At 49.4% G+C, this 24,295-nt stretch overlaps 1 protein-coding gene across 4 annotated transcripts in view; it reads left to right on the forward strand.

Moving 5' to 3' along the window:
• The window catches only part of Slc39a11 (solute carrier family 39 member 11), a 442,672-nt gene that overhangs the window by 134,064 nt on the left and 284,313 nt on the right, over positions 1 to 24,295 (forward strand). For all 4 annotated transcript variants that reach the window (XM_048446145.3, XM_048446146.3, XM_085696003.2 and 1 more), the window contains one exon: positions 1,879 to 2,037. In XM_048446145.3, coding sequence (XP_048302102.1) covers positions 1,879 to 2,037 — 159 coding nt within the window. The remainder of the gene's footprint in view (positions 1 to 1,878; positions 2,038 to 24,295) is intronic.

Genomic DNA, 24,295 nt, shown 5'->3' on the forward strand with positions numbered 1-24,295 from the left:
GGTCATCAACAGCCAGGGATCCACTGTCTCCACCTCCCCAGAGCTGGGGCTGCAAGCACGGACTGCCATACTCAGCTTTTTCAACACAGATTCCGGAGGATTGTACTTAAGGTCCTGATGCTTACCTAGGAAACAGTTTTCTGACTGAGCCCATATCCCCAGCCTGAGACTCAGTTTCTTATTCCACAAATAGCAATGGAAAACATCCTCCTCCTGGGGCTGTGATATCAAATGTCAACCTTGGTGGCTAGAAATGGCTGCTGATCAATAGCTATTAGCTTCCCCCTTCATTTTTAGAGACGAGGACACTGAAGAGACTCGTCTGACATTGACATACTGGCATCTTCAGACATTTCAAATGCTGTTGCATGGCACAAGGGGCAGGCCCACCATTTTTGATGTGCCAGAGAGCAGGAAAAGAGTTAAAGAGGCAAACATGGAGAGGAGGCACATGTCAGTTCAACACAAGGAAGATCTCTCTAATAATCAGCCATGTTCTCATGCACGGGAGCCTATGTAGCTAGGAGCAGTTTGTGTTGGGAGCTTTAAATTAGAATAACACTTCTCAGCAGCCTTAGGACTCACATCTGGGGCCAGATGTCTCTTGGTTGTCAGGGGCTGTGATGCATATTTTAGGATGTTTATCATGAGACATAGCCCCCTGTCCCACCCTCAGTGGCTCTTGCTGGGCATTGTCACCTGTCCCATGGAGTAAAAATAACCCTTGGATAAGAACTCCTATGCCAGAGGCTAGATAACAGCAATAGCAGCCAACTAGAGTCCATCCATTCAGATCAACTCTGTCCTGCACCAAACTGGGTCTCTTTATTTTTATGTATCCTTATTAGCATGCATTAATTATATTATACATACAAATGGGTCTCATGATGACCTTCTCATATGAATATGTTACATATTTTAATCATTTTCATTCCCCTTGTCCTCTATAGCCCTTCCCATTCCCGCTGATCCCTTTCCTCTCCTCAGCTAGCCCGCCTCCATTTTCATGCCTTTGCTGTTGTTGACCCAATGGGTCCATGCTCGCAGGAACGTGAGTGAGGGGTTATTTACAAGAGCACGGGCCACCTACAGTGGCTTCACCTTTCTTAAGTTAGGTTCATAAAACATGAATTCTGGGGGGGGAACTTTTGGAAGTTTTGGGGTAGTCTTTTGGTTGAGATAGTAGCTACCACCATATTATTATGGCGTAGATAATAATGAGGCCCTCCTGGAAGGCCTTATGCATTGGTTCCTCCTACTCCCAAGGTCTTATGGGTTGCTCCCCACCCCAAGACTTTATGGTTTGGTTCCTCACTCTTCAGAAGGCATTATAGGTTGTTTTTTCTCAGAGGCCTTATAGCTTGGTTAATGAGAGTCCCTCTTATAGGGTCTCCACCTTATAGGGTCCCCCACCCCAAAAAGCCTTTATGAGTTGGTGTACTAGCTGATTTTGCATGTCAGCTTGACATAAGCTAGAGTCATCAGAAAGGAATGACCTCAGTTGAGGAAATGCCTCCATGAGATCCAGCTATAAGGCATTTTCTCAATTAGTGATCAGTGGGGGAAGGTCCACTCCATATGGGCGGTGCCATCCCTGGGCTGGTGGTCCTCGGTTCTATAAGAAAACAGGCTGAGCAAGCCATGAGGAGCAAGCCAGTAAGCAGCACCCTTCCGTGGCCTCTGCATTATATCCTGTCTCCAGGTTCCTGCCCTGTTTGAGTTTCTGTCCTGACTTCCTTCAGTGATGGACTACAGTCTGGAAGTATAAGCCACCATTTCCTCCCCAGTTTGTGTTTGGTCATTGTGTTCTGTCGCAGCAGTAGATGCCCTCACTAAGGCAATTGGTCAATGACACGTTGTTCTCTGTGGTTTCTGCAGGTCATGTTAGCGGCTTCCTATTGGTCCCTGCTAGCACCAGCAGTTGAGATGGCCACGTCCTCAGGGGGCTTCGGTGCCTTTGCCTTCTTCCCTGTGGCTGTTGGCTTCACGCTGGGGGCTGCTTTCGTCTACCTGGCTGACCTCCTGATGCCGCACTTGGTGAGTATCATGATCCCCTGGGCTGTAACATCAGGAGCCATTCGGCTCCGGGCAGTACATCTGTTTCTGTTTTGCCTTGATGGATCCATTCATACCTCAGGTAGCTGGTAGATTCTTCTCAGACAAGACAGTAGTGGAAGTGAGTGGCGATTCTTTTCTTAAAGAATGTGCTTGCTCATTAACATGACGCATCACACCCCAGCCACATCTTGCTAAGTTCAGATTGTGAATGTCAGATATGTAAGTTGTACCTGATGTGGTGTGTTACATGTACGTATACACAAGCAACCGGAACTGGGGGAAGGGAGGGCCTTATGGTCCTGGTTTGGGCCTCAGGAGCTGATCAACTCATCAGGGAGGTGACAGTACACCTAAGGACAGTGACAGACATTTACTGGTTCATCACATCTGCACAGGTGCACAGGAAGTGGCTGGGAGGCGGGGAGTCTGGGAGGTTGAGGTTCACTTCTGACGTTTATGGGCCATGTGTCTCTCAGCTCCCGATTTCCTCCCTACTGTGTGAGGCCTGTAGGATCACAACAGCAACAAAAGCATCAGGGTTGGGGAGAATTAGAGCTATTGACTTCTGAGTGGAAATCAGGAGGTGATCTGGGCATCACTTTCTGGCATGAACTACTTGGCCACGCGGAGAGCCAACTCCAGGCTTGTGTGATGGCAGCTGGAAGAAGTCTTTGGCTAAACTCTTGTTACCACGGTGAATGCTATTGGCAGCAGGGGAGGTTGATGCCAGTCACAGGGTGGGATGTGTGTGCTTCACTTACCACAGTCATACTCAACAGGTCTTAGAGGTGGGTAGAAGTACCTCCAAGTTGGTGCCCAGGTTCCCTGATCACGCAGGAAGGGAAGAGGGGAGGAAGAAACTGAGATTGTTTCTTCTGTTAGATTGTGGAGTGGTTGGAGTTAGGGGATGTATGCTTCAGGATGTTGGTGAGACCTCTTGTGTGGGTACTCCCTCTCTACCCCTCCCTCTCCCCTCTAGTCATTCTCCCCCGCCCCGTTTTCTATGCTTAACTTCCTCTTTCTCTCCTTCCCTCCCTTCCTTTCTCTGTCTTTGTCTCTGTCTCTCTCTCTCTCTTTCTCTCTCTCTTTTGAGATAGGTGCTCTCTACGTAGCCTAGGGTAGTCTTGAACTCCCAATCCCCCACTTCAGCTCCCAGTTGCTAGGATTTCAGGCCTGAGCAGCCATGCCCAAGCCTTCTCCTGTATCGCCTTAAATTACCAACTAGAGAAAGAAAAGAGTGACCTCATGGGACCTAGACTGCTGGGCCCTGGGGCCGTCATGAGGCTTCTGTCACTTGCGGAGGAGACACATTTAAGCACATTGCCTGAACCAGTTGGATGTGATGGCTGCGTGGACGACTGTGATAATATCCCAAGGAAACACCATCTGTCAGCTGTTTTCTCATCACAGGAAGCTTGAATGACGGTGCCTGTTTCTGCCCCCTGGACGTTTGGCGTCCTCGCTGTCAGATGTGACTACTGGTGGCTTTTAGAGGCTGTCACGGGAGCTGCTTATTCTGCTCTGAAACCCATCTAGCTATGTTTGAACTTCTTATTGGAAGATTCCCTACTCGTCCTGCAGGAAGGTTGTGAATGCAGTGGCCTGAACTCCCAGGCAGGGGATTGACGTGGCTCCGTGGCTCCGTGGCTCCGAGTGTTTCAGTGGCTCCGTGGTTCAGTACAGCCTGCGCTTGCCTCCCATTCTTCTCGCTCACTGGGGCTACCCAGGCTCCTAAACCAGTCTCTCATTAAGAGCCCTTCCTGTCATGATTGGTCTTCATTCCTGGGGCCTCGGGAGAGATGGGACTGGTAGACATCAGGCTTAGTACCAGGTGTGTTTGAGCAGCTGCCTGAGCAGAGGGGCGTTCTCTGGGCAATGTAAATAGCTGCTGGCCGGTTTGCCCTGGGCTACGGGCTCTGTTGTTGTTGTCGTCAACCTTTGGTTCCCGTTTGTTTTCATATATGCTTTAGATAAGGACAGAGCTGCTCCCTGGGTTGAGCTCTGGATAGATAATAACATCAGAACTGGCTGTGGAGAGGAGGCTCAGGGTTATGGGGTGGGGTTGGGGAAGGGTTGAGATCAGAGACACCCAACCGTCAGGACCCAGACCTTGCCCGTTGGCAGAAGACTCAGTAAACATCTGTTCTGGGGCACTGGAGAAAATATTAATTGCCACGGTTAATGTGAGAAGGGGAGCGAACACGTCTCAGAAGGTCTCATAAATAGGCAGGCTTTGTTTCTAATTGCCCCCGCTCCTGAATACAGATGTCCACGGAGTCATGCTCAGAGACAGCCTGCTGCCCTGCGCTGCGAGGCCAGCTAAAGGTTTCCCTCTGTGTCACTGTTAATTTGCTTCCCCGACCTAAAAAGGGCTGCAGCTTGGCCCTTCCGCAAGTGCCATGTGGAGTGTGAATTAATGGGTTTTGATACGGAGTCCCTGTGGTTCTATGGTATCGATTGAGCGCAGGCAGGGAATGAACCTTCCCAGGGCAGCAAGGCTCGATTCCCTGAAAGCTGACTGCTCCTGGAATTTGGGAGCCAACCATTTTTGAGGCTGGGGGGTGGGTTGGGGGGGTACATTCAGCTGAAGCCGCTTCAGTTTTTTAGTCATGGAACCTTACCGCGGAGTCAGAGTGGGCAGGAGATGGCCCTGGAGGAGCAGAGGGGAGGAGGAGGAGCCCGGAAAGCCCTTGACTTTCCCATGCATGCGTGTGTGCCTAGGAATGGAATCTTGTTTTTGGGTTTCTCGAGAAACAAATGGTAACGGTGCCTGTGTTGGTGCTGCCTGCTCTTTTCAGCTTGCTTCTGTCTTGGCCCACTTACCCTGAGGAGACACAGGCTCTCTCCTTCCCTCCCTCCTCTCCTTGGGTGTCTGACATCTTAGGGAGACTAAGTAAGAGACTGCAGTGGGAAGAAGTAGCAGTTGCTGCGGCTCTCTGTGGTTTTCTCCTGTCTGTGAAAACTTGGCCTAAGTCTCTCCTGAGCAGGCTCGGGGTGGGAGTGCTGGAGATCAGCTTCCTCCTGGATTTAAAGGAGTCCCCAGTCACAGGTCTATAGCTTCTCACTGCGATGGCCAAGAAGATGGTCTTAGTGAGAACTCAACCGAGTGGAACAGGCCCAACACTCATGCTGTGGTCAGTTTTTGGTGGGCCAGAGCTGCTTCTAGGAACCACACATGATTAATGTCCAAAGTGAGACGTCACAAGGGCAAGCTTTGACAACCAGAGGGTTGTTTGCTCGTACCTTTCTCTTTTGTAGATTTTTTCCACCACTAGCATGCCCGTTCTAATTTGCAAAGAACAAGAGAGAAAAGAGCGCCTTTGTGTGTGCGGCTCACAAGGGTATGGGGTAAAGCTGGTACCATGGGGGAGCCTGATTGGAGCTACAGGGAAGTGAGACATGGTCCTCACCCTCAGCCATCCCAGCTCACTCTTCCTAACGTTTCCTTGAGGGTTGAGATATGGGCTCCCGCCTCCCTCTGTGAGGTGCACTTTGAGCTGGCGTATTGTTGGCATTTAGCTGGGCCGATGGGAGCCTCTGCAGCCAATGGGACCCTCTGCAGCCATGGCTGGTTCCTTCCTGATAGGGACATGGTTGTGCCACTAGAAAAGTCTGGAATGTAGGGTGAACTTTTACAGTCCCCGGTCAGGGAAGGATGCAGCTTTGCAAGGGGACCTCTTGGTTACCTGTCTGCATGTTTGTATTATCTTGTTTCTGCAATGAACTTCACTAGGCCAGGTGACCAAACAGCAAGGATTTATTTATTTTTCCTTCCTTGGAGGCTGGAGGTCCAAATGCCCAGTGTCCCCATGACTGGTTAGTTCGGAAATCCCTTGCTTTGCTGTTGGGCTGTTGGATTGCCATATTCTCTCTGAGCCCTCTTCTGCATAGGAGATCCTTCCTGGTGTCTCTATGTGTCCAGATTTCCTCTACAAGGATGCTGTTGGGCTGTTGGATTGCCATGTTCTCTCCGAGCCCTCTTCCGCGTAGGAGATCCTTCCTGGTGTCTCTATGTGTCCAGATCTCCTCTACAAGGATGCCACTCAGTTTGGTCCATGGCTCTTTTGGTGCTGTGGTAATTTAGCCATATTTTTTTCAACTTTTTTTTTAAAAGATTTTTTTTTTCGTTTTACATACCAACCACAGTTCCCGCTCCCTCCCCTTCTCCCTCCCCTCTCATCTTCACCCTACCCAACCCCCCATCCACTACTCCTCAGAAAGGATAAGGTCTCACATGGGGAGTCAACAAAGTCTTAAATACCAAGTTGGGGCAGGGTCAAGCCCCTCCCCCCTGTATCTAGGCTGAGCAAGGTATCCCATCATAGACAATGGACTCCAAAAAAAAAACAGTTTATGCACTGGGAATAAATCCTGGTCCCACTGCTAGTGGCCCTACAGACTGCCCAAGCCACAGAACTGTCACTCATGTTCAGAGGGCCTAGTTAGGTCCTATGCAGGTTCCCCAGCTATCAGTCCAAAGTCAGTGAGTTCCCATTAGCTTGGGTCAACTGTCTCTGTCGGTTCCCCCATCATGATCTTGACCCCTTTGCTCATGTAATCCTTCCTCCCACTCTTCGACTGGACTCTGGGAGCTCAGCCCAGTGCTTGGCTGTGAATTTCTGCCTCTGCTTCCATCAGTTACTGGATGAAGGTTCTATGATGACAATTAGGGTAGTCATCAATCTGATTACAGGGGAAGGCCAGTTCAGGCACCCTCTCCACTATTGCTAGGAGTCTTAACTGGGGTCATCCTGGGAGTTTCCCTAGCAACAGATTTCTCCTTACTCTATAATGGCTCCCTCTTATCAGTCCTCTCTTTTAAAATCCCATCTCTAGACAGTCACATTGTGAGGTGCTGGGGTTAGGATTTTAGCATACAAAATTTGGAGGGGCTTGATTCATCCCAAGAGAGCATCTCTGAAGTTTCTGTTAAATTTATTTAATCAGATAATTAAATGTATTATTTATGTGTGTGTGCACACGCACATTGTGAGTGTGTGGATATCAGAGATCAACTCTGAGTGTTGTTTCTTAGCCACTGCCCACCTTCACCTTAGTTTTTTTTTGGGGGGGGCTCACATTGTTTTTTGAGACAGGGTCTCTAACTAGGATCTGGGGGGCTCGGTAATTCAACCAGGCTGCCAGCTAGCATACTCCAGGGATCCAGGCATGACAGAACTTTACTGATGGATCCATCTCCCCAGCCCTTTGCAGTTTCTCTTGATACTTGCAGGGTTAAGCTAGAGAGATGACTGGGGTAGAGGAAGCTCTTCCTGTGGATGCTGTCATAGGCCACCAGGCAGGCACAGTACGTTCTTAACCAAAGCCCTCTCTGGGCATCATGTCCCTAAGCACTTCCCGGTGGCTGCGTGGGGGTTCCCTGAGGGGCCTGCCGTGCCGAGGAATCTGTGACTCCAATTAACATTCCACTCCTGAGTGGAGAATCAGCATGTGTGTGACAGTGGAGGTCCTGGTGGGGGAGGGGGCGGCGGACGTTAGGAAAGGCTTCCTGTTCACAGAGCCTCAGAGACTGAGGTGCTCTTGGTCCCCTGAAACCCCAGGTCTTTCCTCTAGGTGAAGCTTTAGGGAGTTGGCATGCCTGGTATTTTTTCACGGTTAGGAATGGCATAGCCATGGTGGAGGCAACTTCTCCAGCTCTTGGGGATACCTATAGCATCCTGTGGCTCCGAGAAGTGTGGTCACATACAGCTTGGGGTTCTGTTGGCATGAAACAACTTCCTAATGTCGAGGCCTTACTGACTCATATAAAAAAAAAACAGTGATTTAGGCTGGGGATGTCCTTATGGGTTCACTCCCCAGTACCACAAAGCAGCAACAGCGCACAAACCAAAAAGCCAAACAACTTAACCATTCTGTGGCCATGTATGAGTGCCCGTATGGATATTGGAACACCTGCCATGGCCTCCCTTTCTTCCGTCTATGTGCTGTGCTTTCTGGAGCGGGCAGTATTGATGGCTCTGTGTCTGTAATGCTTGTGCTTTAGCTGCTTCTGTTGTCCTGGCTCACTGAGACGTCACAAGAACAGGCTGAGGCTTTGCAGGCGGAGGACTAGGAGGTTTCAGGACTGCCTGCTCTTTTAGCTTTCCACCAGGGTATGAAAATATGCCTGGACAGTGAAGTTTGTTCCCAAAGGAGCCAGAGTGGGACAGGTGTAAGCACACACAGACACACACACACACACACACACACACACACACACAAATGAACTTGCTGAGGGAGACTCCTCAAGCACTGAGTGGTTCTTGTCGCCATAGGTGGGGCTTTTAAAATGTGAACATGGAATCTGTTAGGACCTGTGCTCATTCGCCCATCTTTTCATATGTCAGGCTATAAAGTCGTGCCTGGTTGGTTCTATTGCCACTGCTTGAGTCAGGCAGCCTTTCAGGCACCACCATCGAGTTACCCAGAACCTGTGGGTGGTTGGGGTGGCAGAGACGACGTGGGGGTGAGTGCAGAGACGCCGAGAATGCTCTTCAGTTAATGGCATACCCTCTTACTCTTCATGGGAACTGGGACAGGTCTGACTTGCCCACAGGCTGCAGCTCTCTCTCTGTTCAGGTGGCAGGTGCTTCACGGAACACACCTCCCTTGCTGTGTCTTGCTGCTCATCAGATCTCAGATTGATTGGGCCAAGGAGTCAGAGTCCCAGGGAGTTGGAGGGGAAAGAGCCAGTGTCAGGAAAGAAATGGACAGTGAACTTTTGGGACAGAGAGGAAGTTTGGCCAGTTTGTAGGGAAAGAGGGGACAGTTAAAGCCACTGGGATGTCATTCTCTCTCTTATGCAGCCTTGGGGATGCTCTAGGGTTAGGTGGAAGAGATGGGATTTGTCTTGGAGACAACCCACGAATCGGATCACAGCCATTGTGCTTTGGAAATTCCCTTTTCCAAATACACAGGTGAGAAGTAGGAGGGCTGCCTCTGCCTTGATGTGCATGAGGTGGAGAGTCGTGAATTCATTATGCAGACCTTAAAACCATTAAACATAATAAGATAATGACAGCGGTTAGCAACGGTTGCACAGGCCAGTGGGTTCTTGTTTCTTCCTGCTGAAGGGCTGGGGGCTGGGTGTATGTGTGTGTCCTTCTTGCTGTGCATGTGACCCTTACTTGGTGTGGTCAAAGAAGGACCTGGAACAGAGTCAAACTGGTTGCCCTCTGGTGCCCCATCCCTGCCCCGCATCTCTTCAGCAACATCCTTCCTTGATTGTAGCCATCCTCACTTTCTCCTTTTAGGATTGGACAGTGCTCTCTGGACCAGTATCTGTACCAGGCCAGCTTTAGCCAAAAAGCCAGAGTTGCTGCTCACTCTGAAAGCTGGGACTGGCCCTCGTGCATATCCAAACTTGTGCCAAGAACAGGGCTGAAGCTGAGGTCTCTTCCAGCTGGCATGGTGGATTCTAGGTTTCTCTAAACGTTAACTTGAACGTAAACATAAAATGCAAAACATAATACAAAGGAGCGGTAGAATGTCACCGGGGAAGCCGCAAAGAAACAAGCCCTGAAGCCTGTGGTTGAGATAAGCATCCTTTAGAGCCGAAGATCTGCCTCCATGAAACAAGGGCTCACCTGGGTGGTCACCCACTCTGATCCCTTGGCCACAACATTTTAATTAGCAGCTTGCTTTCTGCTGGTCTTCAGAAAACTGGAGGTCAGGCACGTGTTCCCATGAGTGGTCATGGACACGCATGTGGATGCATTCACATACACATTTATAGTTACATATGGCACACACACACATACACACATACACACATATGCTTTCACATGCACACTGATGGGCGAGTGTACACACACCTGGGTCTTCAGGGTGGCACCGTCCTGTCAGACCCATGGACTAAGGACGACCTACTGCCTCAGAGAATGGCAGTGGTTACAAAATGCAGAAGAGTGTCTCGGGACAGGCTGACAGAAGCAGCCTAAGGCGGAAACTGTTGTTCAGCCCTGGGACCTAGAAGTCCCAAGGAACAGCCTGGACTTGGCCGGTGTCAGCTCCAGGCATGATGTGTGCAGTCGTGCTTTGGTTGTACAGCCTGAGGCAGATCTGAGAGCAGCATGCTGTCCTGAGCTCCGAGACAGTGTGGGTTTCCACGGTCTTCTGGAGAAGCAGAGTGCCGTGCCAGGTTCTTTGAGGACCTTACTTATCCTTTCACAACACAATCCTGAGGACAGGCAAGGCAGATGCCACCTAAGTGTGTCCCAGCTGTCCTTCAGCTCACCCTGCTGAAATGGAACACCAGTCTGGGGGCTTCAATAGCACACAGTATCAATGTCCTGGCTGATTTGATTACAGGTAAGGGCCATATCTTCCCAGTTTGCAGATGGCTACCTTCCCATTGTGTCTGTACACGAGGCAAGGCAGAGAGATGGTGAGCCTCCAGTGGGTCTTTTCTCATTAATACACTAATCTTTTCATGAGAACCCCGCCAATATGACTTCATATAACCGACTCACCCCCTCTAGAGGCCGCTCGTGGCATTGCACACTGCTGTGCTTCAACATAGCAGTCTTCTTTGGTGGGTAAATGACATGGCAATTTATCATGTATAAAAAATGTATAAAAAATTTACCATGTATAAAAAATGTGAAGATTTCCCTTCATCCATCTTTAGGGCATAAGAGCGCTTTGTGAAAATTTCCAAACAGAACTCCAAATGGACAGCTGTCTGGAAATGGGCAGCTCTCTCTGGCTAGCAGGAAGAGAGCTGTGCTGTGGTCTTTCAGTGGAATAGAGTTGATGCTACTCTTTGTGTTAAGCTCTATTTGCTCTGAAAGTAACAGCTGGTCCAGTCTCCTTCTGGCAGTGCGCTCATGGCTTGTAATTTCTCATTCGATACGTTTAACATTGTGTTTTAAATTTAATAAGCAACAGAATTAGGTTTTGCCTTTTTTATATTGGTGTTTGGACATACATGTTTGCATGTGTGTGTGTGTGTGTGTGTGTACATGAGTGTATAGAGGCCAGAAGTCAGCCTAGGGTATCTTCTACAATATTTCCCACTTTTTTTTTTTTTTTTTTTTTGAGATGTCTCTCACCGAACCTGAAGTTCATGAGTTTGGCTAGGCTGTCTGGCCAGTGAACCCCAGAGATCTTCCTGTTTCTGGCTCCCCAGTGCTGTGGTCCCTCGCCTGACTCCTTTATGTGGTGGCTACCCGTGAAGCTCAGTTATCAAGCCTGTCCCACAAGCACTGTTCTGAGCTGTCTCCCTTGCCCTGGGCTTGCTTTGTGTCTCACCTGAGCTCAGTCTCCTGATGGGGCGTTTAGCTAATTTCTCCTTCACACGACGATGGCAATGCTCAAATTCGTGTCCACTACCTCACTGTTCTCCATTGCCTTTGAGATTTTGTTCTTGCTATTGCTCTTCTGGGGCTCTTACCCTGCAGTCTTCCGTTCTGTTTTTTCTACTGGATATAAGACTGTATAACCCGGGGTTGAGGAGATGGCTGGGTGAGTAAGAGCCCTTGTCACACAGCATGAGGACCTTATTTCAAATCCTCAGCACCCTTGTTAAAAAAAAACAAAACCAAAAATAGATGTGGTTAACACACACATCTCATCTTAGTGCTGAGGGTGATGGAGACAGGAGGATCTCTGGGGCTTGCTGGCTCCAGGTGCAGTGAGAAACCCTGTCCTAGGGAATAAGGCAAAGTGTGGTAGAGCAATTCCTGATGTCATCCTCTAGCCTCTGCGCATGCGCATGGGTGCAGGTACTCCCCCCCCTGCCATGTATGTATTCAATACTCTCTCTCACACACACCTCTTTGTGTTATATTTTGTGGTTGCCATGGCGATCTCTGCACCATTAATCATTATAGCTTACCTTGAGTTAACACTGTGTGCCATTTCTTATGTGATATTAGAATTGCCTAATAATAGGCAGCTTCCCTTTCCCTCCTGGGTCCGTTGTGTCATTTTTGCCACACATTTTATGTATTCAAGTGTCCTAAAGCAGTCAGCACATGGCTGGCACTTTGGCTTCCAACAATCCATTACCTTTAAAGGAAACTGTGAAATCATGCATTCTGCCTTTTGCAGGATCACAGCCCCGGGCAGTCCATCCACCAATTCCCAGAAACGTTTTATTGCCCTTTCATCTATTACTTTATTGAGCCTGAAACAAAAGTCATGATGAATTTAATTTAAATCATTGCTCCAGATTCTTTGTAAGAGATCTTGGCCTAACCATTTTTTTCTTTTCTTTCCACTCTTTGACCCCTCTGGTCTTTCAAATGGGGCCAGTTTGACTGTAAGGCCATTGTGTGTGTGTGTGTGTGTGTGTGTGTGTGTGTGTGTGTGTGTGTGTTGGGGGCAGTAATGGTGCATGGATGTGTGTGTGTGCCTGTGTGGAGCCCTGAAGGTTGACTTTGGGCACCTTCCTTCATCACTGTCTACCTTAGTTTTTGAGGCAGGGTCTCTCGCTGAACCAGTTCAGCAAGACTATGAAGTCACAAGGATCTTCCTGCCTCTACCTTCTTACTGCTGGAATTGCAAGTATGTGTTGCTGAACCTGGCTTTTACGTGAGGGTTGCTAGAGGTTCAAGCCAGGTCATGCTTGTGTGGCAAGCCCTTTGCCCACTGACCCATCTTCCCAGCCCGTAGGGTCATTTCGAAGGAAAAGCCACATACATTTCTGAACAAAAGTTTCCATTTTTCCTTTTTGTTCTTTATCTTTTCTCCTTTTTTCGGTTTAATGTCTGCTTCTGAAATAGCGGCGGCGTCCTCGCTGCATGCTTTTGAAGACTTTAATTAGCCGACACTGGAATGACCCTGATGTTTAGCGGGGTGTTGCCGCGGATGGCAGGACTCAGAGTAATTGGATGATAGCTGCGTCACCGGCTGATTCACACAGTCACCCGAAGGTGTCACTCCAGAGAAGGCGACTAGATTTAGCTTCGCTTCAAGGGTTCTAAAGCATTGTTCCAGCTGTCCCATCGCTTCTCAGTTTCAAGGAAACTGCTTACATTGAGAAAATCACCTCTTGGCAACAATGGGATTAAGTGCTCTTTGAGAGATTCTGTATTCTGAGGCTTGGGTGTATGTTAGAAACAGAAATGACATGCTTTTAAAACTCCAGCTTTCTGAAGCTCTCCCACCCTGAAGGTCTCTTTCCAGGGAGCTGGAGCAGAGCCAGGACTCTGCATTTTTACCAAACGTCCCAGAAGATTCTGATGTAGGAAACCCATAGACTTGCTGTGTCCAATGGATTGTATTTAACAATTTTAACAAAGAGGTATTTTGTCCTGTTTATTATTTTATTTTCTTTCAAGAGAGTGTAGAGGCAGCATAGGCATTATTGATTCACGATGCAGGTGATGACCCTGTCCAGAAGATATATGAGCTTCACTGAGTCTGACAGCATCTTGATAGTGGGGCAAGGACAGAACCCAGGCTTCCCACCGGCTCTCCTCCACCTCCTGTTCCATGGACCTCGGGTGGTGATGCTGAGATGTAATGGCTCATATTGGTCATCAGCTTGACAGAATCTAGAGTCACCTAGGAGACATATACCTGGGCATCTTTTACAAGGAAGTTTCTAGATTGGGTTGGTTGAGGTAGAAAGCCCTACTGTAGTGGTGCAAGACACCATTCTTTGGGCAGAATCAAAAGGAGTGAGCTGAGCACCAGCATGCATCTCTCTCTGCTTCCTGAGTGTGGATGTGGAGTGGCCAGTCACCCCAGGCTCCTGCTGCCATACCTCTCCCGCCATGGTGGACTGGACCCTCGGATCATAAGCCAAAATAATCCTTCCTTCAACTGTCTCCGTTACAGCAACAAGAAGAGTAATGGATGAATATCGTCTGAGATGGGAAAGCACCCTCTGCATTTTTCTCTCTCTCTGTAGCTGCCCTCCTGGTGTAGAAATACCATCCTGTGGGGTGTTTTGTTTAGGGTGATTTATGACTGAGACTGCCTTAGCAAGAAGGTGGTGCCCATTAGACCATTCTGACTATATAATACTCTTGCCACTGCAAGGTGCCATTCCCTGGGCTTGGTGTCAGAGGGAAGATCGGGTTTCTGTGTAGGCTGTGATGTTGTCTAGGATACTTATGTCTCTTAACCTGGCAGTACGTACTTAGATAGTTCAGAAGGGTGAGAGACGATACCAAGGCCCAGTTGGAAGATTGGATGGTGGCTTTGGGTGGTGGCATTGATTGGTAGACCAGGCATGTGCTGTGTCTGTTAATGGCAGTGGATGCTGGTGGAGAGGCTCACAGGAGATGGGGAATTGGCTACTTGTTCTTCAGGCACCTGGAACTGGAGAGACGCCTACACGGTTGGTGAGGGCGCTCCATGGCATGGGGAGATTTGACACTTGACTGAGTGAGATAGTAGCTGGCCCAGTTTGGTTCGGAGCTTGTCTCCAGACCAGAATCAAAAGAATGTGCCAGGCAGAGAGCTATCTGAGACTAAGAGTGGGAAGAGCCTGGGTGGGCCTCAAAAGCTGGCCAGACCCTTTGGGACTCAGTGAGGCAATGTGGGCCCCAAGGCTGCCAGTATCTGTCTATAACGTGGCTGCCTCAGTGTCTCGTGGGTACATAGACAGCTGATGTGTAAGAGAACAGATCTGATAGGCTAATTGTACCAGGAGAGGGAGAGAGGACTAATGTATCCACAGCACTGGAGGCGCAGGCCACTCGTTTCTCCCGTCAGGTCAGGTCAAGGTTTACTGGCTGCTTCCTCCTGAAGGAAGGGGCTTCCAAGAGACCAGGCTGAGGCTCTGTCCGCTCAGGGGTGGAGACTGCAGGAGAATGAGCTGAGGTGACCCGAGAGGGTTCTGTGTGTGTTGTGTGGGAGAGGCAGGCTCTGCAGAGCATGAATAAGGGTGAACTGCAGGCTGGTGTGGGTGAGCTTCAGGCTGGTGTGGGTGAGCTGCAGGCTGGTGTGGGTGAGCTGCAGGCTGTTGTGGGTGAGCTGTAGGTTGGTGCTGGTGAGCTGCAGGCAGGAATGGATGAGTATGCACATGGGAGTGTTAGACATTAGGGCATCTGCCTGTGTGATGTGTGCACTTGTGCTGTGTGTGTGGGCAGTGCCAGAGGGACTTGCTTTAAGGCTATGGTGAAACTTAACCTCTCTGAGGAATGAAGCAGTGGAGACAGGCCTGCCCTGCATGCCAGACCCCTGAGGGCTGCTTTCATAATACTCCAATCAGCCACCTCACCCTATGACCCTGTGATGTCATTCTGAAGGGATTGGTCAAATACAGCCCAGGGCCACATCAGCTACATCCCTCCATTTACCTGACGCCAAAGTCTACCGTCATGTGATGGGTTGGTGTGCATGCTCAGTCGGCATCCCTGGGGAGTGGGTCCCAGGAACCCCCTCACCAAACATGCACAGATACTTAAGTCCCTAGTATAAAATGACATAGTGTTCACATATAAGCCATACCTAGCCCTGTGAGCTTTAGTTTGCCTGTAGGTTACCAGAAGTACTGACTGCCGAGTGAATGTCTGTCAGGCAATGGTGCTGTGTAGGCAGCGGCAGGGGAGCCTCCAGTGTTCACTACAGATGCATGTTACAGACTGAGCCACACAAGGGAACAGATGGGAGGGGAAGAGAGCAGAAGAGGCGGGACCTGTAGGTTGATGGGGGAGTGTGGATGGGACACTACACATCCTGTCCACGCAGTTCTTTCATTGGCGTGGGTTGATAAAGTGCTTGCTCAGCCACAGGTTCAAACTTTGCTTTGGAACTTTCTGGAATTTACCCTTTCCAAATTTCTCTCCTTTCCCCTCCCCATTACAAATATCTGATATGTGACCCCTGTGGGGTTGTGATCCTCAGGCTGTGCTTACCACCCTACCCATCCCTTCTCTTCACCCCATACTTCCCTTCCCCGTCCCCTCCTCCTATCTCTCCCTCCTTTCCCACTTCCTTCTTTTCTTTCTAAGGTTGTAACTTGTGGCCCAGGCTGACCTAAAACTCTTCATCCTCCTGCCTCAGCCTCAAATGTGTGGGAATCTGTGAATATATTATAAAAAGATAGATTGCTTTTAATTATGTAAATATGGGGGCGCATTCAGAAAGGCCAGAATCAGATTCCCTGGTGCTGGAGTGACAGGCAGTACTGAGTGGCCTGGTGGGTGTCAGGAACTGAAACACCCTCCTCCAAGAACAGTAACCCCTCTCAGCTGCCCAACCATGGCTGCAGTTCCTTCTGGGAATATTTCTGACCTGTGGTTGATTGACTCTGCGGTGCAGAACCCGCAGATACAGGTGGCTGATGGTAGTTGAGGCAGAGGTATTTTACTCTCTGCACTACGCAGAAGCAGCTGCTGGCCCTGATATCCTACTTCATCCCTCCTCTCTGTACTTCCCTCTCCACTGTCCAGGATGCCATCATCTCCTGCCCCACGTTATAATCTGCAGCATAATTCACAGTTTGAGAGTCTAGTCTTGAGTCTGACTTTAACCCCTCCAGGGGATCCTAGTGCCCTCAGTCACAAGCTTCACCAGTTCACTGCTCTGGCCCTTGATGTGCTCCACAGCCTCTTCTCTCCCACGCTTGCCACCTACAGCACCACGCTTGATGTCCTTGCTCTCCACCAGCCTTTGCTCCAGGATGCCCCCTCTGCCTTGAGCATCGTCCCCGTGCTGTCCATCATCCTCTTCCCCGTTTATTCTTCAGGCTGTGGTCTGTATGCCCCTCTCTCAGAGGTTCCCAGTTTTACCTGTGACTTGGGTCCACTCTGTACTTATCCAGGCCCTTGTCTTCCTGTGTGGCCCTGGATACCTGTGTCCTGTGCAAAGCAGAGACACCCTGTCCTGTATGCTTCTGTTACTGTGCTAAAACTGGTATCAAAAGCAATCTGGGGAAGAAAGGGTTTATTTCATCTTCAGGTTATAGTTCATCACTGAGGGAAGCTGAGGTAGGGACTTGAAGCAGAAGCCATCAGTGGAACACTGCTTGCTGGCTTGTTCAGTTGGCGTCTTCGCATAGCTCAGGGCCATATACCTTGGGATGACATCTCTCTCAGTGGCCTGGGCTTTTCTACAGCAAGAGCATACCTCTCAGACATGGAGGCTCCTGGCCAATCTGATGGAGGCGGTGCTTCAGCTGATGGCCCCTCTTCCTGGGTGACTCTAGGTTTCTATCTGATTGGCAAGTGAAGCTAACTGTGGTACACACTGAGGTCTGCCTTGGTTCCTGCTGGGTCCTGGCTAGCAAAGGGTCCGTCGTATAACGGATCTTCAGGAAGTATCTGATGGATGAACAAGTAAACAGGGATATTGAGATTTCCATTAAAAGTCCCTCTTTTCCATTCATAAGCTGAACAGCGCGAGGGAGCAGCTCTGTGCCCTTTGCAATTGACCACTTTTTTATCACTCCAAACAAGAGGCTCAGATAATTAAACATGCAGGGGAAGAAAAATGTGAATTTTAATGTGAACATTGAGTGTGTTCTGTGGTGGTTCATGCCTTATTTACTTTCGTAATTATATTTGCCTAAGAAGCTAAAAGACCTCTGCCACTTGTAGGCGGTGCTTTTTGAGCCAGAAGGGAAGGCAGGGGAGCGGGGAAAATTGTCTGTGTTGCTTCAAACAACACTGATGCTGGGACCTCCCCGCTGGAAAGTCACATTTTCTGTAGCCAGGTTAGGTGTGTGTGTGTGTGTGTGTGTGTGTGTGTGTGTGTGTGTGTGTGTACATACATGCATATGTGTGTATGTGCATCCTTCCTCATGACTACACAGGTGCCTGCCACCAAAGGCTGCATCTCACTCTCTTCATCCAGGCCTTGGACTTTGGATGAGTTGTTACCATTGAGATCTTATTTATTATGGAGGACTTATTAGTGAGGGGGAGGATTTCTCTGCAGAGGATTGTGGGCAGGGGCAGTCTCAGGAGGAAGGAGGAAGAGCCCTGGCCGTGTGGGTTTCAGACTTTGTTGTTCTGAGACAGGCTAGCCCAAGCTGATCTTAACTCCTGGTCCTCCTGTCTCCTCTTCCTGGGTACTGGAATTCAGGCATGCGCCACCAACTAGCACGCAGTTTCATGTGCAGAGTCCAGGCCACATGCATGCTGGGTAAGCACCTATCAACTAAGCTACGCTGCCAGTCCCAGATTGCAATCTTGGACCCCAGGAGGATTATCTGTGGATCTGTCACACTTCAAGAGCCAGGTTCCACTCCATGATCTGAGCAGTGGTCCTCAACCTTCCCAGTGCTGCGACCCTGTAACACAGGTCCTCATGTTGTGGTGATCCCAACCATAAAGTTATTTTCTTTGCCACTTCTTAACTGAAATTTTGCTACTGTTATGAATCGTAATGTAAATATCTGTGTTTTTCAATGGTCTTTGGTAACCCCTGTGAAAGGGTTGTTTGACCCCCAGAGGTTGAGAACTTGAGGCTCCCAGGGCCGGGCACCTGCGTCTTAACTGAGGTCACCAGTGGTCTCAGTGTTTCACCGAGTGAGAGGAACCTGGAAAAGTTGGAAGGGCGGATGACAGCACAACAGGTTCCCCGGGGGCTGTAGTGCCAGGGTGGCAGCCATGGAGTGGGGAAGCCATGGAGGGGGGCATGTATCGGGAGCCATGGGGGTGGGGGTAGTACTGAGAGCAGGGCTCTAGAACTCTCCCATCATCTCAAGGCCTCCTCAAATACAATATGTAACATGGGAATGAAATTGGCATCACATACAATTACCCATAAAGCTAAATGGTTCAGCGGCATTCAGCAGTCCCCAGTTCCCAGTTCTCTGCAGCCAACACAGCCACCCAGTCCCCACACCCCAAGAGAAGTCCACTCCATTAGACCTTTGCTTTGTGTCCCTTTCTATCCCCCACTCTTGCCTACTACTGACTGGCCTCATTCTTTTTACACTTATGTATTGATTTTATATGTGTGTGTGTGTGTGTGTATGTGTGTGTGTGTGTGTGTGCATGTCATGGCATGCATATGGAGGTCAGAGGACAGCTTGCAGAAGTCTGTTCTCTTTCTACCATGTGTGTTCTGGGACTCGAACTCAGGTCCTCAGTCTTGGCTGCAATCACCCTTACTCCCTGAGCTGTCTCACTGGCCCTTCAGAGCGATTTCTAGAAGGTTTGAGTGAGCTGACATATTTCATTGATTCTGAACGGCATCAGTTCATACTGTGTCAGCTTTAAAATTGGGCTTCATCTTGAAGGCGATGGTGGGTGTTACGGTTTGGAAGTAAAATGTTCCCTACAGGTTCAGCTGGTGGCCCCATTTTGGGAGGGTCCAGACCTTTGAGTGTTATATCCTGACCTAGCTTCCAGCCCTGATCTCTGCTTCCTGATGTGCCCAGATGTGAACAAACCGTGCCACACACCCCCATCAGAGGCTTTGTTGGGCCAGCCACCACGACTGACTGAACCTTCTGGAATGGTGTTGATGGGGAGTGTCCTGCAGTATTCCAATGAGAAATGTATCCCAGAGGCTCATATTTGAACATTTGTTGCCGATTGGTGACACTGTTTGGGGTGGGGTTCAGTTGGTGCAGCCTTGCTCAAGGACGTATGTCACTGGGGCGGGCTTTGGGGGTTCATGGCCTCACCTTACTTCCAGTTCACTCTCTGCTTCGTGCTTGGGATTGAGGGTGTGAGCTCTGAGCTTCCAGCTCTGACCACCATGCCTTCCATTGTCAGGTCTTCCCACCATGATGGACTCTTACCTCTTTGGAGCCATAAGCCAATATAAACCCTTCCTTCCATAAGTGTCTTTGGTCGTAGTGTTTTATCTCAGCAACAGAAAAACAACAATACCGGGTCAAAATAAACTTCTCTTCCTTGAAGTTGTGGTGTGAGGCATTTTGTCACAGTGATGAGAAAAGCAGCTAGCACCCTGGTCGTCCTTTAGCTGGCTGCCTGCTTTTCCTTCTCGGTGTCTCCTTGAGTAGTGGCGTACGTATAGTAGAAGGTGTCCGGAAATCAGTGTGAAGGGAATTATACAGGTTAGGTCAGCACCGCAGCCATCTAAGACTTCAGCAGCTGCCGGCCAACATGTCCCCATCATTTCCTTTGTGACATCAAGCAGAAAGCGTTTGGTGTGATACCACCGTCCTTCTCTCTGTCCAGCAGTCTTTTACTCTCCTCTGCATGTATGTCACCATCTGTGCCCAGAGGCCTGCACTTTGCTTTGTCTCCACCCCCCCCCACCCCTACCGCACTGGTACAACCTCTCTTTGGGACCTGGCACAGGAGAGTCTGACGACCCTGAGGCTCTGACCCCATCTTCCTTTGTCTCCCGCACTGTGAGCACCATCTGGTTGTACACACGATCCCGCTTCCCAGACTTGAGGACCTTGAATACCTTTCCAGCGCCAAGGAGTCTCTTCTTGTTCCGCTCAACTCTCTGTTGCCGATGTAACACAATGTCACAGACTGGGTGAGTTATAAAGAAGCAAGGTTTGTAAAGAAATGGACTTTGTGCTTCTAAAGATGTGAACCCGAGAGACGAGAGACTGAGTCTGGTGATGACCATGCTGATGTCAGACACCCAGTGTGTCAAGGGGCCCCAGTGTGACACAGGGCAGGAGACAAGGCGGGATGTGGGAGGGGCATATGCATACATGTACCAGCCCAGTCCTTCTCCCTATTCTCTGAAATGCATGTGTGTAGGTGTGTGTGTCATGTGTATTCTGGTACATGTGCATGTGTGTGCATGTGTGGAGGTTGAAGGACAACTTCAGGTGTCATCCCCAAGAACGCTGTCCACCTCCTTTGAGACAGGAAGCTGTCCCATTAGTCTTGACTGACAGCCAGTGAGCTGTAGGAGCATGCTGTCTCTGCAGTCCAGAACAGGGACTACAGCTCACACTGCTGTCTGTGAGCCGCCTTTTTATGTCAGCTGACACCAGGTCCCCATGCTTGCATGGCTTGTGCCTTATCAACGAGACATTCACTTCCCCCCCAGGATTCAGTCATGGAGGCTTCACCCTGTGACCTTATCCAATCCCAGCCCTATTAATGCTGTCACAATGGGGGTGAAATGTCAATGCTGGAAGATTTGGGGATACCAAGATCATATCTAACCATAGCACATGAAAAATTATTTTCTTCTTTATTTCTCTCTGGTGTCTGTAGCTGTTTTAAAGGCTGTTCTCTATCCATATGAGTCTTGTCCTATACCAAAAGGGTTATTTGAGCAGGGGGAGCTTACTGTGGAGGACTGCTGGTCAGGAACCAAATTGTTACCCATCACCAGAACTTGGATGTGGCAGAGGGAGACTTCCGAAAGCAGCTGCTACCCCACCCGAGGGCTGATGACCCAGAGGAGGGAGTTAGTCTGTTAAAGCTTAGAAACTAAGGGCAGGCCCTCCCCAGAGCAGAACCCCTGCCATCTGAGGGGAGGTGGCTACAGGCTGGTGTTGGCATCCTCAGCTGAGCACAGTGAAGGTACTTCTGTGAGTGTTGGAAAAGCTCATGGCTGAGGCAGTAGGAAGACGTTGCTGCTACACTGCAAGGCGATGCTCACAGCAGCAGCCAGGGCTTCAGCTCCCCAGTTTTCCCAACCTCAGATGGCAGGGCTGAGAACGGAAAAGCCAGCACAGCACTGGTGGAGGCTGCTAGTTGTTATCCGAGCACCACAGACACAGAGAACAGAGCCCTGGGCTGAAAACAACTCAGGCGCCACCTTCGCTTGGCCCATGAGCCCCATGGCACCATAGGCAAAGGCGGTAAGCCTGTCTGCCCAGGCTGCAGATACTGACTCTAACTGGTTCAACAGGGTTGGAATTCATGAAGGGACAATGGCTAGTTACTGAAGCCTTGGAGGGAGAAGGGAGACAGAGAACCTGGCTAAGGATTCAGTTTTTAAGAGTAATAATACTGTCAATTTATCAGGTTCTAAAATCACCCAGGAGACAGGTCTCTGGGTATACTTCTGAAGGACTGTCCAGGTTAGGTTAGCGTCTGGGCTGTCTGTGAGGATTATCCAGAGTAAGTGACGAGGTGGGGAGACCCTCCCTGATGGCCAGGCAAAAAGTTGAAAGTGATTTGTGGTCAATTTGACAGTATTAATAATATACTCAGAGTCACAAATCATGTGTTGATGTTACATTAAAGGAAGAAACCAATAAAGCATTTCTCCTCAGAGTTATTTAACCAAGAGTGAGTCCAGATGTGGCTTCTCTCCTGCATGCTCCCCATGTCCTCTGTCTGTTGCATGAGTCTGGGTTTGACCCTTCCTGGAGGCTGTCTTGTGTATCTGCTTCTGTGTCTGTAACCATCTGTATGTCTCTGTGTGTCTGTATATCTGTTAGTATGTGTGTCTGTCTTTTGTGTCTTTGTGTCGTCCCTAACAAAGGTCTTTGCCCTGTATTTATTGAGCAGCCGAGAAAGCATCACACGGGGAAGGAATGAGGGATAATTTGCAGAAATCTTTAAGAGTTTTACAGGGGATTAAGTCGCTGACTCCAACTGACCCAGATAACAAATAGTACTACAAGTATTGTTTATCAAGCATTATCCAAGTGTTCTGTTCAATATTTATGGTGGATATTCATTTAATGAGGTTGCCTTCAGCTTATATTTTTTGTTCCCAGCCAATAACTATCACAACACAGGTACAAACACACATTATTCTTGGATCAGGGGCATTGAGGAGTACATGACTTCAGATTACAGTTACACCTTAGCTGCTGTTATAAACTTAATCACAGGGGGAATCCAAGGAAAATAAGGTTGATTGTTACATTGTTCTCTTAAACAAGGTTAAACCGGCAAGCTCAGCACACAATAGGACAACAGTCTTAAGTCTTAAATGACTTTAAGTTGTGTTGTTAACTCTGGCTGTGAGGTCTAGCAGAAGTTCCAGTTCCCTAGAATGTCAGAGATATTCTTCTCATAGTGCCTCACAACAGATCCTCCTTTGTGTTCACCGAAGAGCATGCCAGTGGAGGAGGTCACTGCCATGGAGCAGCTGATCAAGGCATGGTGGACTGTAGGGGAGCCTGATCAACATCACTTTGTTCTGGGTGGTCCTTTAAGTGGGGGGGGGGGGAACGCCTGAGTCAGCATCGTTCCTGTGGTCCTTTAAGTGGGGGGGATCCCTGAGTCAGCATCGTTCCTGTGGTTCTTTATGTGGGGGGGACGCCTGAGTCAGCATTGTTCCTGTGGTCCCTTAGAAACGGTGGCAAAGTTGGCTGTGAGGAGGAGGAAGCTGCAGAATGGCTCTTCCTGGAAAAGACCATGTGTTAAGGTTAATCCTGAAAAGCAATTTCTAAGGGTTAAGCCAGGCAGTTATCAAGCGTCACCTCAAGGTACTCATTTCAGAGATAGGAATTGGCAGTTGCTGCAGTTGGAGTGGCTCGAGTTACGGCCACCGGTGCTGGGGCGGTGCCACCGTGGCAGCTATGACAGCGGCAATAATCGTGCAGCCAACATCCTTGTCCCTCTGCGTTCCGGGACATAATTGTTCTAAAGTAGATCCCAGGCCATAGATGAGGCAGGTCAGCAGGAATCCAGGCATGGACTCACTCTCTAAGAATTAATATGGAAGAATGTTTGAGCACTGACAGAGTCTTCCTCTCTTCTGACTGGGGACACAGTGTAACCATCAGTTTAAGTCCCCGGTGCCATGTCTTCCCTGCTGCAGTGAACTGTGCTCTCAAACTGAGCCAAACGAAGCCCTTCCTCGCTCAAGGTGCTTATTCTTAATTATTTGGCCATAGCCATGAGAAAAATATCCAAGGCAACACCCCACATGAAGTATTGGATGGCTCTGTTGAGTAAACCAATGTGGGTCAGAGAGTGCCAACTGCCTGCGGCTGCCCTGCGCTGCGTCTCTGTTAGATCCATGTCAGATGCAGCTGCTGCCCCTGTCGTGCTAGCTGGTGCTACAGGAGGTTGGGGGAATGGTAAAGGTAGGAGACCTAGCTGACTCTGCGCCTGCCTGATCACATGACTGTGCCCAGGCTGCAGTGGTGCCAAGGACAGCTTTCTAGCCCTTTGAGCTCCTGTGATGAGAAGCAGATCAACGCGGGAGGACCCAGAAGATAGGCAGCCACCCGGTACAGGGGATGTTAGTGTTCGCCAGCAGGAACTTGGAACCTCCACCTCCAGAACCCCCTCAGCTGAGTCTGCAGTCCCAGGTACCCCCGTTGCTAAGGGTTGTACATGGAGGACATCTAAAACACGCGTCTAGAATGACCTCACAGAGCCAGTGTGAGAACCCGTTAATTTCAGACTCAAGTTCTCACCAGCTCTCTGACGATGCACCGCGGAGTGTTACCCGCAGAGTGCTAAGCCCCCTGGGA

The sequence above is a fragment of the Myodes glareolus genome, chromosome 9 (genome assembly GCF_982192425.1).
Source record: "Myodes glareolus chromosome 9, mMyoGla1.1, whole genome shotgun sequence".
NCBI lineage: Eukaryota > Metazoa > Chordata > Mammalia > Rodentia > Cricetidae > Myodes > Myodes glareolus.